Source organism: Phascolarctos cinereus, unplaced genomic scaffold, assembly GCF_003287225.1.
Source record: "Phascolarctos cinereus isolate Bilbo 61053 unplaced genomic scaffold, phaCin_HiC Scaffold_4;HRSCAF=312, whole genome shotgun sequence".
Taxonomy (NCBI): Eukaryota; Metazoa; Chordata; class Mammalia; order Diprotodontia; family Phascolarctidae; genus Phascolarctos; species Phascolarctos cinereus.
Window position 1 is genome coordinate 544,348,754 of NW_027555847.1, and position 18,111 is coordinate 544,366,864.

Below are 18,111 nucleotides of genomic sequence, written 5' to 3' on the forward strand. Positions count from 1 at the left end.
TTGTGTGCTTACCTGGGAACCTATATGTCATTTATAGCATTATTTCTATAGGATTTTTTTGCATAACTAATTTATAATTTTAGAGACTTTATTTGTTTGATGGTTGCTGGACACTGCTCTCATACTTAATGAATGTGGTCCATTCTTATAAACAGTTATAAATTATACAATTTCCTATTTACTTATTTTGTATCCATCTATAATTGTTATTAAATAATCCTATATTCTTATGCCCTAGTAATACAGTTTTTAAACCTAATATTACACAGGACATTTGAAATTATGGTTTCAATACCAACAAAGAATTATTTCAAAATAAGGGGAGATGTTTTATTTACTGTTTCAGTTTTGGTGTAGTAATTACTAGTTAATGCTGACTTAGCACAAAGAAGTCTTTCTGGATAAAAGGAAAAAGTCTATGAGATAAGTTATCGATGAAATTAACTGCTGAAGTGGAGAGGAAATGCAGCTGGCCAATACGTGTCATAGTGTGAGCTCTATTAAATGAATATATGTGCAGTCAACCATTCACATGAGCCAACTGGTCTTGAACTGCATTGATCTGTAGTATAATTCTAAATGAAATTGATGGATGAGAGCAAACATTGACAGGAAAAGGTAAAGAGAAACATAAAATGTCTTGTATAAGAAAAGTATGATTGAAAGTAGCCTGTAATCTATGCCAGAGATTGAAACATTTATTTGTGTGGCGTTCTTTGGTGTAATATTTATTATTCATCAGTTTTTATTGTATTTCTACTTTTATTCTAAGGATTCAAAGATCAAATATTTGAATTCAGATTTTGTTTCTGTTAGTGTAACAGGAAAAATACAAATTCATTTTTTCTAGCATTTTATTTTTGTTTTAGAGATTTTAAGATAGTTTTATGTTTTCATATGGATTATAACAAATTTTTCAGAGGCTTAGAAATAATGTTTGATTTATATTGTATAGAAATACAGTTACTGAGCAGACACCAGCTTTTTTTGGGAATTGTAGTTTGTGAAAGTGCCACCTTTGGGTCAGTTATATGTCAGGAGCTTATCTCTTCTCTATGTTTTTCTAAGCACTTAGCCTACTGAGCTGCTAAATGTACAGATATTAATGAATAAGACATTGCTTGCACTGTTAGATGTTACTTGTGTCAAGGTCCACCCATACTTTGTGATACCACATTCTTGACCTGGGCACCTAAACACTGTATTTTCTGGCCACGTTGTCAATGTATGTCCTGTAATTCTATAACTTTTAATTTTGTCTTATCTCATTGGTGCCCTTTTGCCAGTTGTCTTTGTAAATGTCTGAAACCATAAAAAGAAATCCCTTTGCCAATGAATATATTTCTTTTTTAGTAACTGATACTGTCCTTCCTTCCCCCTTACCCCCCATTGTCAGACAACTTTGTTAGCTCCTAATAAAAGAACTGAAATTTAGAGTTTGGGAGTTTATTTATATAGTTTTGGATACATACTGTTCATGTAGAATACAAGTTTCTAATTTTAAAGATTTGGCTATATAGAAATAAGAGGGATAGTGATCCATTAACACTATTTTGAGATATTGGGATTACTTAAATTTAGTTATAATTTCACATTTTGTTGCTTAACACCTTGGTCACTTATTCTTTATAGATTTTTGGAAAGGAACACTTAGAAGGAATTCAGTTTTTTAAAATAAGAACATTTTTCTTCTCCAGATTAATTTGGAATAGGTAGAAATTAACAAGAAAATTTTTCTTAGAAGAGATAGAATTTCAGGTATAGAGTAATACATAAAAGTTCAGATTCAGATATAATGTCACTGCATAAATTTCTTATCTATGTGGGCATTTATTTGGATACATTTTAAAATTTTTTATCTTAATATCTTGTTTAAGAATTCCAATAATTAAGAGTATTGATGTGGTAACTGTGTAGTTTCAAGGATATTGCATTTTTGAAGTATATACACATGGAATTTATCTTCTAAAAGACTTAAATTCTCTAATGTGATAAACTTTTTTCTTTATTTTTAAGGTTCATGTTTCATTAGAACTGACCAGCTAGATGGTGAAACAGACTGGAAACTAAAAGTTGCAGTGAGTTGCACACAGAGATTGCCAGCTTTGGGGGTAAGCATCATAGTTATTAAAAATAATTTCATAGTGTTATGTAATTCATGTGGTAAATGTTGATATATACCTGTATATCAAGTATTTAGGACATATTTAAATAACTCGTTTCCCTAATTTTGTATCATTTGGAATAAAGTTAGTGTATTATTTGCATTTCTGTGTAAACATTGGTTTAAGGCAACACAGATTCTTTCTTTATATTATTGTTATCATTATTTTTCCATTATCAGAGTTCTTAATTTGGGATTTCTCTTGTGAGTATCACTTAATGGTTTAATACAGTGCTATTCCACAGCAAAGACCAATTTTCCTCATTTATGGCCATTTTAAAAATCTTAATTCTTCTAGTTCAGTCTAATGTTTCCCTGCCCAATTCTCTCTCATTTCTCATTTTTCATATTTTTTTATCTCCCAATCTTCTTTTTTTCCCCCTATCTAGTTTTTCCACTGTAGCGTTTCCTTTGTATCTGTAGTATAGAGTGGGAATAGTGTTTAGAGAGAATGTTTAGTAATTACGTTATTTACAAGACTCTCTAGAACAGTTCACTTTCAAAAGACAAGGGTTTTCTATGTTGTTTGGAGTTAGGTTCTTGCTCTGTGGAGACAGTTGTAATTGCTTTATCTCTGGCACATAATTCCTCTTTGGAAAGTTTTGAGAGTTAGTAGTGATCGGAGAAAATATCTAATACTCTCCTCTTTTGTTGGTCATGTCATCCAGAAGTTTTCCATCCATGTCTTCTCATCTATTGTGACTTTTGTATGTCTTCTTGTAAATCATCCACAAGAGGTTCACCCAGTATACTGTGGACCTTTCTCTTGATTGCTTGATGTTATGTACTTTCTGATGGAGCTGAGGAATGCTATTTGCTTATCATTTGTCCTTTCATTACTGGCCTAACTTCTTTTCAGGTCATTTATCTTTGGTAATGTGTAATCATTTCTTTAATAATGAGTTATTTGAGTTACTTATGTAATTAATCAAAAATTTATTTTATTAGAGGAAAAGTTATGCAGTAAATATAGAAGTATGTATTTTTTCATTGCTGTGACACCATGGTGGGCTCCTGTCCTTCTTGACCTGATTATACTAAGGCTCCCTTGTGAAGAGGAGTACTCAATCAAATCTGAACACTTGGTTTCTCTTCCTAGCTCTGGCACAAACTAACTGGGTGACCTTGGTGAAGTCACTTTATTTTCCTCTAAATTATTTCTACATTTGCAACTGAAGCTTTTGGGATTAAATGATTTTCAAGATTGGTACCTAGGATAGGAGCACTGTTCTAACTTCTTCTTGTATATGAGTTGAACTAGTTTTGCCCTAAAAAGTATTGAAATGATCCTGAAGACTTAATTGTTTCAGGTGACTAAAGGCTCTGGCCAGTGATATCACTTCCTGGGTGCTTGAATACAAAGTAACTGCAAGGAGCTCTCAGTTGCTTGACTGTTAGAAAATGATGTGGACAATTCAGGCAAGGGAGCTTCGCTTACCTGATCAACTTGAGGTGTTTGCCCAGTGCCAATCACTGATAAATATCTTTCTCCTTTTTCAAAGTAAATTTCATTTTGTTAACTATTGAATGACCTGAGGTTGTCTCATTTAGTTACGTTATTTAATCTAAAATTATCTCCATCTTTGTCTCTCTGCCAGTTAGGGTACGAGAAGAATCCTCACTGTTATTTTGATTTGCATTTCTCTTATTAGTGATTTGGAACATCCTTTCGTAGAGTTTGCAGTTCTTTTGAGAACTGTGTGTTTATATCCTTGGACTATTTATCAAGGAGTGGGGCTTTTGGTTTTTATGTACATATAATTTACTTGGCTATGTATAATGTGTACAATTATATATTATATTAACACATAATTTATATAAGCACAAAACAATGTTAAATATAGACATTAATATACTATATGATGATTTATACATAAACAAATATGTGTGTATATGCACATACGCATGTGTATATATATATCTTTTAATCATTTACAACATATCTCGGATACTAAACCCTAATCAGAAATTTGATAGAAAGGTATTTTTCCCCATTTAACCATTTCCCTTTTTATCTTAGGTACATTAAATTTTGATTCTGCAGGAGCTTTTCAGTTTCATGGAATCAAGGATAATCTGTTTTATAATTGATTATATCCCTTGTTTGATCAGGAACATATCTTTTACTCATAGTTTTGAAAGGTATATGTTTTTTTTCTCTTCTGTTTTTAATAGTATTTTTAATATCAAGGTGTCTTATCCATTTTGAATGTATTACAGAATAAGTTGAATAGTGTTAGTCTAAGCCTAAATTTGCCAAACTGCTTTTCAAGTTTCCCAGCAGTTTTTATTAAATTGGGAGTTTTAACATAAGTAATTTATGTTTTTCTGATTTCTTGGACACTGGATTATTGAGTTGCATAGTTTCTGATTTTTCTCTTGTCTAGTCTGTTCAATTGATCCACTTCTACTTTTTAACCAATTCCAGATAGTTTTCATTACTGCTGCTTTGTAATATAATTTGAGTTCTGGAAGGGGCTATTCTCCTTCATATCTACCTCTTTTTCACTATTTCCCTTAATATTCTAGGTCTTTTATTATTTCAAGTGCATCTTATTTTTTCATATTCTATAATGTATCCCTTTGATAATTTAATTGGGCTAAATGTAAAACTGTAAATTACTTTTGGTAGAATTATCATTTTAGATTATAGTAATAGCTAGAATTTATATGGCATTTTAAGATTTACAGGTTTCTTTACAAGTAGTATTTTATCCTTAATCTTGGGAGGTAAGTACTATTATTGTCTTCATTTTACAGATGAGGAAACCAAAGCTTGGGGCTGGGGAAGAACTTGGCCAGGTCACACAACTTGCAAGTATTTAAGGCTATGCTTGTTTTTTTGTTTTGTTTTTGGTGAGACAGTTGGCGTTAAGTGACTTGCCCAGAGTCGTACAGCTAGTAAGTGTTATGTGTCTGAGGTCGGATTTGAACTCAGGTCCTCCTGACTCCAGGGTCAGTGCTCTATCCACTGCTCCACCTAGCTGCCCCCCAAGGTTATATTTGAACTCAGGTCTTCGCCACTACATTGCCCAGCACTTTACTGCATCTACCACATTGGCATAGCCCAGCCATGAGTACTGAGTATTCCTCTGTTTAAAATTGTTTCTTATTTCTTTAAGAAATGCCAGCTCCTCAATATGATAGAGAAGTATTAAAAAAAGATGTAAGGGACCAGGGACACGATCTACATGGCAGTAACATAGAAACTGTTTAGAAGAGGGAATCCCACTTTGGTACTTAGAAGCTTTAATTCTGTGACTAATAGAGTAAGGAAGGAATAAATAAGTATTAATCAAAGAATAAAAGTCTAGAATAGACAAGAAGGGAATACACATAATGAAGAGAATGAGGGAAATAAATCTTTTTTAGAAAAAGGCACAAAAAAGAAAATTTAAAACTAACAAACAAAACTAGGTAAAGAAGAAGGAGAGGACAGAGGATGTTATTTAACTGGTTAACTGAGGGGGGGAAAAAGGAAAAATTAGTAAGCTAGATAAAAGGAAGAAAGAAGCAGGAACTAATAATTGAAGTAAAACTTAAACTAGGAAAGGAATAAAGTTAACAAACATGGAAAGATGCCTAAGTGTGAGGGCAAGAGAGCCAGGGGAAAGTTTCCTATAAGTAGTTTATGCTAAAATAACTGAAGAGACATAGTATTGCGTTTACAGAAGAAATGGGGAGTGAGGTAGAAATTCTATTTAAGAAACAAAAACAGTTCTTAGAGTTAAATAGAGAATGCAGACCTAACTTACAACTTTAAAAAGGAATGGGGAAACAAAGAAATAGCATGTATATAGTGCCTCCTTTGTACCAGGTACTTTATAAGGAGCTATGCTAAGCTTTTTTAAAGAAATGTTTCATTTGATCCTGACAGCAACCTTGGAAGGTATATGCTGTTATTATCTCCATTGTTATAGCAGAAGAAACTGAGGTAAATAGAAATTAAGTGACTTGCCCAAGGTCTCACAGCTACTAAGTGTGAGGCTATATTTGAACTCAGGTCTTCTTAACTCCAGACCCAGTGCTTTGGCCAGTGCATACCTAGTTGCCTTCAAATATGAATGAATTAATCCAGTAGAATAAACAAAAATGACAGAGTGGATGAGAAAACATAACTTCACAGTCCTTTCCTTGGAAGAAACATACCTAAAATACAAAGACATACACAATGTAAAATTGAGAGGTTGGAAAAAATTTGCTGTGCTTTAATTAAATCCACAGAAAGCAAGAGTTGCCATCATGCTTATCAAACAAAGCCAAAAGGACATCCAAAACTTACGAAGAGATAAACTAGGAAACTACATTGTGTTGAAAGGAACCATAGACAAAAAACCAACATCAGTATTAAATGTATATTCTCCAAATTCCTTAGCATCTAAATTCATAAAGGAAAAGCTAGAATTACTGTAGACATAGTCAGTAATCTAGTAGTGGCAAGTGATTTCAGTGTCTTTACCTCAATTTTGTATAAATCTAACAGCCAGATAAACAGAAAAGGAAATATGGAATTGAACAAATTCTTGGAGGAACTAGAGTTATAAAACTTAGGATATCTACTAAGTGTAACTCCTAAAGAGTATACATATACAAATGGAACTTTACCAAAGCCTGACCATATATTAGGGCACATAGATTTTGCAAATAAATTTTTAAAAAAGAAGCAGAAATAGTAAAAACATCCTTTATAGATCATAGTACAGTAAAAATACACACACACCCCCCCCCAGTGTGTGTGTGTGTGTGTGTGTGTGTGTGTAGCTTATTCAAGCATAAACAAAAAGCATAGATTTGAATGGAGACTTAACAATGAAATCCTAAATAATGAGTAGGTCAAGGAACAAATCATAGAAGTAATTAAGAATTAGGTGAAATAAAATATTAATAATGAAAAAAACATACTAAAATTTATGGGATGCAACTAAAGTAGTCCTCAGGGGGAAAATTATATCTCCACAAATATACGTTAACTACATGGAAAAGAAGAGGATTCATGAACTGAATTTGCATTTTTAAAAATTAAAAAACCATAAGTAAACACAAAAAGTACAAGAGAAGAAAAAAAATTCTAGAAATGAAGAATAAAACTTAAAAACCGGTTCTTTGAAAAAACTAATAAAATTGATAAACATTCAGCCAATGTAATTAAAAAGATGTAGAAAATGGGAAAAAGCAAAAACCAAGATGAAATTAACAATACCAAAATAAACTAATGAATTTTCAAAATATACTCTGCATAATTATAAGCTGCCAAAATTGAGAATACAAAAAAGTGACAACCTCCAAAAAGTATAAATATCCAAATTGATAGACCAAATCAAGATCATAAATAATCCATTCAGAGAAAAAGTAATAGAAATAATTATAAAGGAAATTTTCCCTTCCATTCTCCTCCAAAAAACCCCCCCCCAAAACAAACTTGCTCCTAGTCCTACTGGATTTACAGGAGAATTCTGTCAAATTCTTTCAGTACTCTTCAAATTATTCTCAAAAATTGAGAAATAAAGCATTTTATTTAAGTGTTGTAATGAGATAAATATAGCCCTAATACTTAGAGGCAGCTGCTGGTATAGTGGATAAAAGTGCAGTAAGTTCTGAGTTTAAATCTGAATTCAGATACTTATTAGCTGTGTGACCTTGGGCAAGTCATTTTAGGTTTGTTTGCCTCATTTGTAAAATTCAAATTACAATAGCACTTACCTAGTAGGGTTGCTTTGAGGATTAAATATGATAATATTTTGGGGAGAGGTGGGGAGAAAGACTTACCATAGTGCCTGACACAAAGTAGGCACTATATAAATTCTTTTTTCCTTTCCCTTCTAATCTGTTCCCCAATTGAGAAATGGTCAAAGGCTGCTTTCAGATGAAGAAATTAAAGCTATCTATAGTCATATGAAAAAATGCTTTAAATCACTGTTGATTAGAGAAATGCAAATCAAAACAACTCTGAGGTACCACATCACACCTGTCAGATTGGCTAACGTGACAAAACAGGAAAATGATAAATGTTGGAGAAGATGTGGGAAAACTGGAACACTAATGCATTGTTGGTGAAGTTGTGAACTGATCCAACCATTCTGGAGAGCAATTTGGAACTATACCCAAAGGGCTATAAAACTCCGTATATCTTTGACCACATTGTACACAGTTACAGCCACACTGTGTGATAACTGACTTTGAGAGACTTGGCTCTTCTCAGCAATGCAAAGATCTAAGACAGCTCCAAAAGACTCATAATGGAAAATGTAATCCACATCCAGAAAAAGAACTGTGGGGTCTGAATGCAGATTGAAGCATACTGTTTGCTGTCTCTCTCTCGCTTTCTCTCTCTCTCTCTCTCTTTTGTCTGTTTCTTCTTTCTTGTTGCTCCCATTGGTTCTAATTCTTCTTTACAGCATGACTAATGTGAAAATATGTTTAATATGAATGTATATATAGAGCCTCTATCACATTGCACACCATCTTGGGGAATGGATAAGGTAGGGAGGGGAAGAAAATTTAGAACTCAAAATCTTATGGAAGTGAATGTTGAAAACTAAAAATAAATAATTTTTAAAAAATCTTTCTAATCCAAGAAAGGATAAAGCACAGAAGTATAACCCTAGACCAAAATCATTAATGAATATAAATTCAAAAATGTAAAAAATATCTTGTTGCTTAGACTGCTGAGATTCATCCAGGAAGTAATTCATCATGACCAAATTAAATTTATACTGTGGATTCAAGGATAGTTCAATATTAGGAAAAGTTAAAAAATTAAATATTTAATCATTAAGAACAAAGGCATCCCCAGCCAAATCATTATCTCAGTAAATGCAGAGAAAGCCTTTTACAATGTACAACACTCATTTATGCGAAAAACCCTGCAAAATATAAGCATAGAGGAACTTTTAAAAAGTATCATAAAAATATCTAAAACCAGAACTAAGCATCATATGCAATAGGGATACACTAGAAGCTTTCACAATAAAAAAGGATAAAGCAAGGATATCTGCTTTCCCAGTTCTGCCTGCTAACCATGGATGTCCCATAGGGCTCTATCCTGGGCTATCTTCTCTTCACTTGGTGATCTCATCATCTCCTTTGGTTTCAGTTATCATCTGTATGCTGATGACTCTCAAATCAACTTATTAAACTATAATCTTCTTGCTGATGTCTACTCTCACTTCTTCAGCTGCCAATTGGATGAACAAAGATGTACCATAGACATCTTAAATTCCCAAAATTAAACTCATTGTCTTTCACCCCAAACCTTCCTATCTTCCTGACTTCCCTATTACTGTTGAAGGTAACCACCATCCCTTCAGTGATCTAGGCTCAAAACCGAAGTGTTGTCCTTGACTTCCCCTCTTCATCCCTCATACTGAATTTGTTTACTAAGCCTGTCAGTTTTACCTTTATAATATCACTGATATTCTTTCTGAACTGTCACCTCCCTGGTATAGACCCTTATCACTTGGCTGGACAATTGCAATAGCCTTCTGGTTACTGTCTCTGTTACAAGTCTCCCCACTCATTCTGTTCTCCACTGTCTATCAAAGTGATATTCCAAATGCCCATATCTGACCATGTTGTCCTTCTACTCAACAAATTCTAGAAGTTCTTTATCACTTCTTTTGTTTGGCATTCAAATCTTTTGTAATTTGCATATTCTATATCTTTTAAGTCTTCTCATAAACCGCCACATAATTTTTCATCCAGTGATACTGAATTCTTTGCTATTCGTCATACAAGACACTCCCTGTCTTCTCACTAGGCATTTTCTCTGGCTGTCCCATATGCCTAGAATGCTCTTACTCCTCATCTCTGCCTTCTGGCTTCCTTCATGTTCCAGCTAAAAACTGACCTTCTATACGAAGCCTTTTCTAGTCCCTCTTAATTTTAGTACCTTTCCTCTTTTGATCATTTCCAACTTATCCTTTGTAGATCTTGCACATACATAATTGTTTGCATGTTGTCTCCTCCATTAGACCATGAACTCCTTGATACTAGTGACTGTCTTCATTTGTATTCCAGTGGTTGGGCTTGACAATAGTAGATTCTCAATAAATAAGCACCTATTGACTAACTGAATTAGAAAGTGCTCCTTAAATTATCTAGCTTTACATATAGCACTAACAAAATCAAATTGGAAATAATCGAAAGGTAATTCACATTAAGATCAATTTTGAAATATCTAGCAATCGATCAAGATTTACTTCAGTATATAAGTAGTTAGAAAACACCTTTAAGAGAATGACTTTGAAAAGAAACAATCAGCATGATTTCAGAAGTTGTACTTTGCAAATACCTTCATACCGTAAACCTCAAAAGAAAGAGATTATATGTTGGGTAGTTAATATTATAACTGAGAAGGCAGAAGATTTTACTCCACACAAGGTTAAATCCTTTTAAATCTGCAGAACTTTAATTAATGCTTACTAACTCAGCATCCACACCTAAAACTCTCTGTCACTGATCACGAATAAATTCATGGGCTTGTGACTGGAGATCCACCATAGCAGTGATTTTGTGTAAACTCCTCTGATTCTTTAAGAATGGTCAGATATTGATTTTCCCTATCCATTTAAAATGTGGGGGAAGGGGCAGGTAGGGTGGAGTAAAATGAGATAAACATAGTCTTCACGTGCGACCTTGCTCAGAGTCATAGGCTAGGTGAAAAGATTGAGTGGGGAACCAACAACCCATCTGGTGCCAGTTATCTCTCTCCTGAGAGTACACAGAGAGCAGGAACTCCATCCGTGTTTCTCTGGTACTCCCTCATGTGCAGGAGTTGCAATCATGAGCAGTCTAATTTGTAGCCTCTCTATACTAGAGGAAGGGAAAGAACTGTAGAATGAATGATGCCTGAAAAAGCCTGAATACAGATGTAGCACAGAAGTAAGTAAAGCCGTAAAAACTCTTCTAAAAATAGAATAAAGATGGGCAAAACCTCAAAGAGAAGCCAAAAAATGTTAATTACACCGTGAAAGTGAACATGTAATATGAGGGAACAATAACTTGATGAAAAGCAGAATCCTGTTGACTCCCCAGAGATCATGGAGCAACAAAAGGAAGTTTCATAATGATTGAGAATCTAAATAAAATTCCCAAAAGAAGACAGTAGAAATGAATTTAGGTCAGAAGTTAGAATTCTAAATCCAGAATTTAAAACATAAAAATGGTTATAATGATAGTGAAATTAAATACTTTCAGGAGAATCTCTCAGAAGAAGAAGAAATTGTGAGAAATAGATAAAGCAGCACAAAAAAATATTGAAGGGCTGAAAAATATGATGGAAATGAAGTAAAAGGTAACAACATTAAAAATTTTGATGAGTTCTTTTTGTGATGCCAAAGAGCTTGATCCTAAAGGGGTGCCCATCAATTGGGAGTTGCCAAATAAACTATGATATTTGAATAAAATAAAGTAATACTGTGTTTTTTAAAAGGGTGAGAAGCTTTGGATGACTTGTATGAACTCGTATAGTGAAGTGAGCAAAGTCGGGAGAACAGTTTATGCAATAGTAATAACATTTTAATGACAAACAACTTCGAAAAACTTAGCTTTGATGAATGATTCAGAGGATCAGTGATGAACCTACCTCCTGACAGAGAAGTGATGTACTCAGGTTTCAGAGCAGCACCATACATTTTTGTTTTTTGATATGGCCAATTTAGTAATTTGTTTTGCTTGCCTATACTTATTTGTGACAGCAGTTTCATTTTTAAAAATAAGTTTTAATGATGTAAGCATTAAATAGACTGGGAAAATGTACAAACAACAAAAAATAGAACTTGACCATAGAAAATTACTGTGTGACAGAGAAGCTCAAAATACAATCACAGAAGAAGGCAACAAAGTCAAAACTGCTACATCCAAAGCCTCAAAGACAAATGTAAATTGGTCTCAGGCCTAAAAAGTATTCTTGGAAGAGCTCAAAAAGAATTTTGATAATCAAATAAGAGAAGTAGAAAGAAAATGGAGGAAAGAAATGAGAGTTATCCAAGAAAATCATGGAAAAAGAGTCAATGGCATGGTAAAGGAGGCATAAAAAATATAGAAGAAAATAACACCTTAAAAAGAGACTAGGCCAAATGGTAAAAAGAGGCACAAAAATTCACTCTAGAGAATAGCTCCTTAAAAAGTAGAATTGGTCAAATGGAAAAAGGAAGGGAACACTTGAACCTTGCTCTGATTGGAATTGGCTCAAAGAAGGAGTAAAACACAGCTATGGTGAGTGTAGAATTCCTTTACCCTACAAGAAAGTAAAACAAGAAGGGAATAAGAGAAAGGGGATGGAAGGGAGGATAGATTGGGGGAGGCAGTAGTCAGAAGCAAAACATTTGAGGGTGGACAAAGGAAAGGAGAGTGTAGGATAAACGGAAAATAGATGGAGGGAAAAAAACAGTAATCATAATTGTGAAAAAATTTTATAGTGAGTTTATTTAATAAATGTCTTATTTTCCAAATATAAACAGTCAAATTTATATATATAATATACTTTCTCCAGTTGGCAAATAGTCAAAGGATTTGAACAGGCAATTTTCAGAAGAAGAAATCAAAGCTATCAATAGTCACATGAAAAAACACTCTAAATCACTACTGATTAGAGAAATACAAATGAAAACAACTCTGAGGAACCACCCTCAGGCCTATCAGATTGGCTAATATGACAGAAAAGAAAAATGACAGTGTTGGAGGGAATGTGGGAAAATCGAGACACTAATGCATTGTTGATGGAGTTGTGAAAACTTTTCTAACCATTCTGGAGAGCAGTTTGGAACTATGTCCAAGGGACATACCCTTTGACCCAGTAATACTACTACTATGTCTGTATCCCAAAAAATAAAAAAAGGCCACACAGGCAGAGACCGTCTTTCAGGGTGAGAATACTGTTACTGTTTTGCCTTCATTTTTTAAGAGGACTAGTGATATCACATGGTGATGTTTTGACTCATGTGTGAATTGGTTTTGAGACAGAGTTGCACAGTGTCGTCAGCCTCACTCTCTTTTCCAGAGTTATCAAAGTCCATTGGCAAGACAAAAGTCAGGATGACAGGAAATGGCCTGTTATCCATTGGATGACTTTGGTGTCTTTGATGTCTGACCAGACCCTAAGTGCTCCACAACACCTACTTCACCCCCCTTCATGGCCATTGGAACAAATTGTTCCCATCCACCTATTCCACTGGGGGAAGTTTTCACATGTTTGGGGTAAACACCCTCTTTACTCACCAACAGGTTTGAGGCCTGTCCATTACCCTCAACCTGGTTCATCACATCTGCTGCATGATTTACAAGGGTGTAAATGCATGCTACAGTTTCTTGGAACCAGAGGTGAGAGTTCAGTGCCAGGTGATTACCAAAATGGATGAGCAGTTCTAGAAATGGCTCTGCAAGCCCTGACACCAGAGGCACTAGTCCTCCTTGAATACCCATACATCCCAGGGTGAGAATGCTACTAGCAGAGTAGAAGAAAAATCAAAAGTTTCAAGAATGAAACTAGGAAAGGAGAGAGCTAAAATTTGCAGAGCTCCCAGGGAAAAGGGGGAATCATAAATTCTATTGATCACTCTGAAATCTAACTCTTCCAACCTAATCTTCAGTTTTTCAGTTATATTCATTGTCTTATTTTTACTTGCGTCATTAAACCAGAAATCTCTAGGTTCCTTGAAAGTCTTGTTTTAAAACATTCAGAACTCATAGAGTCATCCAACCAGTACTCAGCTTTGTAATCTTCCTCCATCACCGGTGCCGGGCTGGGCCATTAGTAAGTATCAAAAGCCAGAAGGGCTACTATAAGATCCAAGTGTCTGTTATTTGCCCTATATGAATATTCCTTAGAATCTCAGGCCAAAATCAACCTGCCCTCAGGGCTTTTTTTATTTATCACCTTAAGACTTCATGGAAGAGTTGTTATTTGTCTTGGGCCTTGAAGAATAGTTAGGAATTGGATAGACACAGTGTGGTTCTTTGGCATATATACCTTGATAATTAAAAAGATCTGTTACTTGTTGTTTGTCCTTAGTTCTCAAAGAGGACCAATGACATCAGGAGGGTGATGTTGTAGATGCACTAATATAGTCCATAATACCTATGCATCTTGCCATTTCTGGCGTTATTTCTTGTTTTTCAGTAAATTCTCTCATATGGACTATTAAATATCCTAGAAGCAGAACTTGATCCTACTGTGAATAAGATATGTGTTGTATACTCTCAGAATCAAAATGTTTTCTATTCCAAATCCTACCTAATTCTTTTTAAAAATACCTTAACAAATGTTGTCACCTAGTTTCTGTTCAAAGACTTCCATTGTCAGGAAATTAATTTCTTGTTCACCTCTCCTCCTTTTCTCCCTCCCCTCACTCCCACGCTCCATTCCCTTTTCTTTCTTTTTTTCCCCTGATAGCTCTAATTTTTTTGTAATATTTCTTTATGTGGAACTGAAGTCTGATTCCCCATTAATCCAGATTTCTTTCACTGGTACCAAATTACTAAGTCTGATACTTCTTTCATGTGACAGTTTTTCAGATCTTTCAAGACATCGGTCATGTTCCCTGGTACCTTCGTTAACTAGACAACATCTCCCATGTCTTAACTGATTCACCCAAAAAAGATGCTTTAAGGCCCCTTATCATCCTAGTCACCTTAGTTTCCATCTCAAAACTGGAGGCAAATGTGGGCTGGCTGAAGCAGTGGGAAGATTGCTATAGACATTGCTCTGGACTGTGATTTTGTCCATGTAAATACTTCTTTCACCGCACTGTGCCTGACTCATAGTAGGCATTTAATAGATATTTATTGACTGAATGATATGCACTGTAACCTCCATGCCTTCTTATCTAGTATGATTCTTGTACATATCTTTTCCTCTTTCTTTCTCTATCTCTGTCCACACATGTACTTGCCTATTATCTGTGTGTAGATGGACTTGGTTGGTGTGTTGGCCTTCTAGGTTTTTGCCATAACCTGATTGATATTCATGTTTCACTCCTTTTTATCATTGTAGATGGCTAGACTTATTTCATGGGCAGCCTGTATCAGAGTTTTTGTTTCCCTTTTTGCCCAGGACCAACTTCCAATTTCAAAAACTGCTGTCTCTGAGAGTTACTAATCCTGCTTAGGCTTATCTAAGGCATCCCTCTTCTCTTCTCTTAATATCCCAAGGATATAATTGGGTTTGTGTACTTTTCTCCCTCTGTACTTCTGATGTTTCTTTATGCATGATTGAAGCACCTGGAAGTCAGAAACCATTTATTCAGTGTCTGTATGCCAGGTCCTGTGTAAGTACTGGCCATAACAAAGAAAGAGAAAAGACAGTTCCTTGCCCTCAAAAGAGCTCACAGTCTAATGTGTGTATTCATTGGCTTCCTGCTACTGACACTTTTTCTTCACCTGTTGCTACAGATAAGACCTCCTCTTTTGTGCAGCCTCTGTCCCAGTTGGAGAGGTGGCCTTATGATGCACTCATATCATTTTTAGACATTTATGGACTATATTAGTGTAAACCTTAACCTAGCATTAGCAAGTCTTTCTCTTTTGATGCCTTCAGAGCTCTGAGGTTTGTCAACTTCACAAAAGTTGTAGGAGAGGTCTCCCCCCATTAGATTGTAAGCTCCTTGAAGGTAGGGACTGTCTTTTTCTTATTTGTATCCCTAGTCCTTAGCATAGTGCCTGACACATAGCAGGCACCAAATAAATGTTTACTGAATGAATTAGATCCTGAGAATCTGGCATGAATTTCAAATTCATCTGACAAAGGGCACACACATTTTACCCGAGATATATGACCACGATAGGCAACAAAGTGACAAAACAGGAGACCCTACAGTCCACAATTTGAAAATAGGTCTAATCTATTATAACTCCACTTCCTCATTCCCTCCCCTGGATCCAGGCCAGGAGCAAAAGGGGGAATATCTAGCTGTAGAAACTGCACTTAGTTCAATCCATAGATCAGAGAAGAATTGGGTCAGCTCCACCACAGTTCCATAAAATTGAACTATGGTCCCTTCTAAGGCATCCTCAGAACTATTTCTTAGGTTTCTCCATGCCTCCTGTCAGCAGTGGATGTCACTTTCCCCTAGAAATGCTCTTTTCCACAAGTCTACTGAGTCCTCATGTCTTTCTACATGGGGGAAGTTTTTATTGATTAATGGGGTAAAATTTGCTTCCCAGGCTACATCTGCATTGAGATGTGACTGTGAACACAGGTAGGCTAAGTATCCTCATGTTCAGGTTGGGGAAAGACACTTATGAAGAAAAGTAGTGGCTCCACAGGGTGGATGGAAGAACCTCCACACTCTAAAAATGATATGAGTGCATCATAAGGCCACCTCTCCAACTGGGACAGAGGCTGCACAAAAGAGGAGGTCTTATCTGTAGCAACAGGTGAAGAAAAAGTGTCAGTAGCAGGAAGCCAATGAATACACACATTAGACTGTGAGCTCTTTTGAGGGCAAGGAACTGTCTTTTCTCTTTCTTTGTATGGCCAGTACAAAGCTGATATTTTTCTATTTGACTTTATCTATATAAGTTATGTACTTGGAAATATTTTGCCTTATACTGTGGTAAAACAGTCACATTTGGTACCAGGGTTATGCTGTCATACTGAGCATAGATGGTTTTACTTTGTAAAATTTTTGTCACCTGTGCCAGAACTTATATTTAACATCTTTAGAATGTTTGGATTATTATAATTCCCTTTTAGCATTTTCACAGATGGTATTAAAAAAGCTGGTTTGATTTTAAATGTAATTATGTAATCCCATCTCTAATTTAAATACTTGTGATTCAGTATTTATTGTATGCTTCTTTAATTTGTTATGGCAAAATAAATCATTTTAGATATAGAAATTATATTGGATCACAGAATTAGGGAACTAGCAGAACTGTTAAAAGCTCACTTAGCTTCCCTCCTACATAGAATGTACTTAGCCATTTAAATATCATACCAGTTTCACTTTTCTAAAGAAAATAGAATTTTGTAAAATATGTAGAATTTTAAAAATATTTTCTAGCAATTTTATAGCTAATAATCCCCAGGAAAATAATGAACTCAAAATCTAACATAATAATTCTTGAATGCCACCTGCTGGCCTACCTTTAAAATAACTGTGGGTTTTTAAAGGTTGGAACAAGTGATTGAATGCTGGTATTTTTCTAATTTTCCAAGTGTTTTAATAAAATCAGGAATCAACAGTAACTCACAGAGAATATTTTCTAAAAACTTTCTGGCATTTACTTTTTAGTTAGATATGAGTATAGATAGACTTTTTCTATGTTTATATGACATATGGCTTGGTAGAAAGTAAACATTATAAAGTTGTAATGTGTAGAATTGTAAAATATTAAAAGGGACCCTGGAACTTATCTCATCCACTTGTTTTATTTTACAAATCAGGAACGTTTAGTTTCACAGTGGAAGCATTGTGCCTCAAGTCATACAGATAGATTTTTGTAAAGCCAGAGATAGGAACCAGCTCTCCCAGGGTTTGTTCCATTAAACTTAACACATATATTATCATATTTTCAGAGTTTGTGCTTTATACAGTTATGATGAAAAATTGTTCAAAACACCTAAATACCACTTGAAAATATTTTAATATTTGAAATAATATTTTAATATTTGACTATAAAAATGATGTCTTAGTAAAGAGTATTTACTAGTATTTAGAAACCATTGCTAGAGTTGAAGTTTTTAGCTTCATATAATTTCACACACACACACACACACACACACACACACACACACACACGTTTTTTTTTTTTTAAGTGAAGAAGAAAGCTATAATTTGATTATGGAAGGAGGTGAGACAATTTGGTCTTTCATTGAGGTGCTTATGCTGCCTATAATTGTAGCTCATTTTGATTTCTGTATCTATGTATTGTAATGGGTTGTGGGCATCTAATGTTGTCATGAGCTGTCAGTCTTATCATCAATTTAGTATTGTAACCTTATCTAC

General features: G+C 34.6%; 1 protein-coding gene across 7 annotated transcripts in view; it reads left to right on the forward strand.

Moving 5' to 3' along the window:
• Positions 1–18,111, forward strand: part of ATP9B (ATPase phospholipid transporting 9B) — a 460,772-nt gene that overhangs the window by 161,369 nt on the left and 281,292 nt on the right. For all 7 annotated transcript variants that reach the window (XM_020986912.2, XM_020986914.2, XM_020986916.2 and 4 more), the window contains one exon: positions 2,017–2,111. In XM_020986912.2, the coding sequence (XP_020842571.1) occupies positions 2,017–2,111 (95 nt within the window). The remainder of the gene's footprint in view (positions 1–2,016; positions 2,112–18,111) is intronic.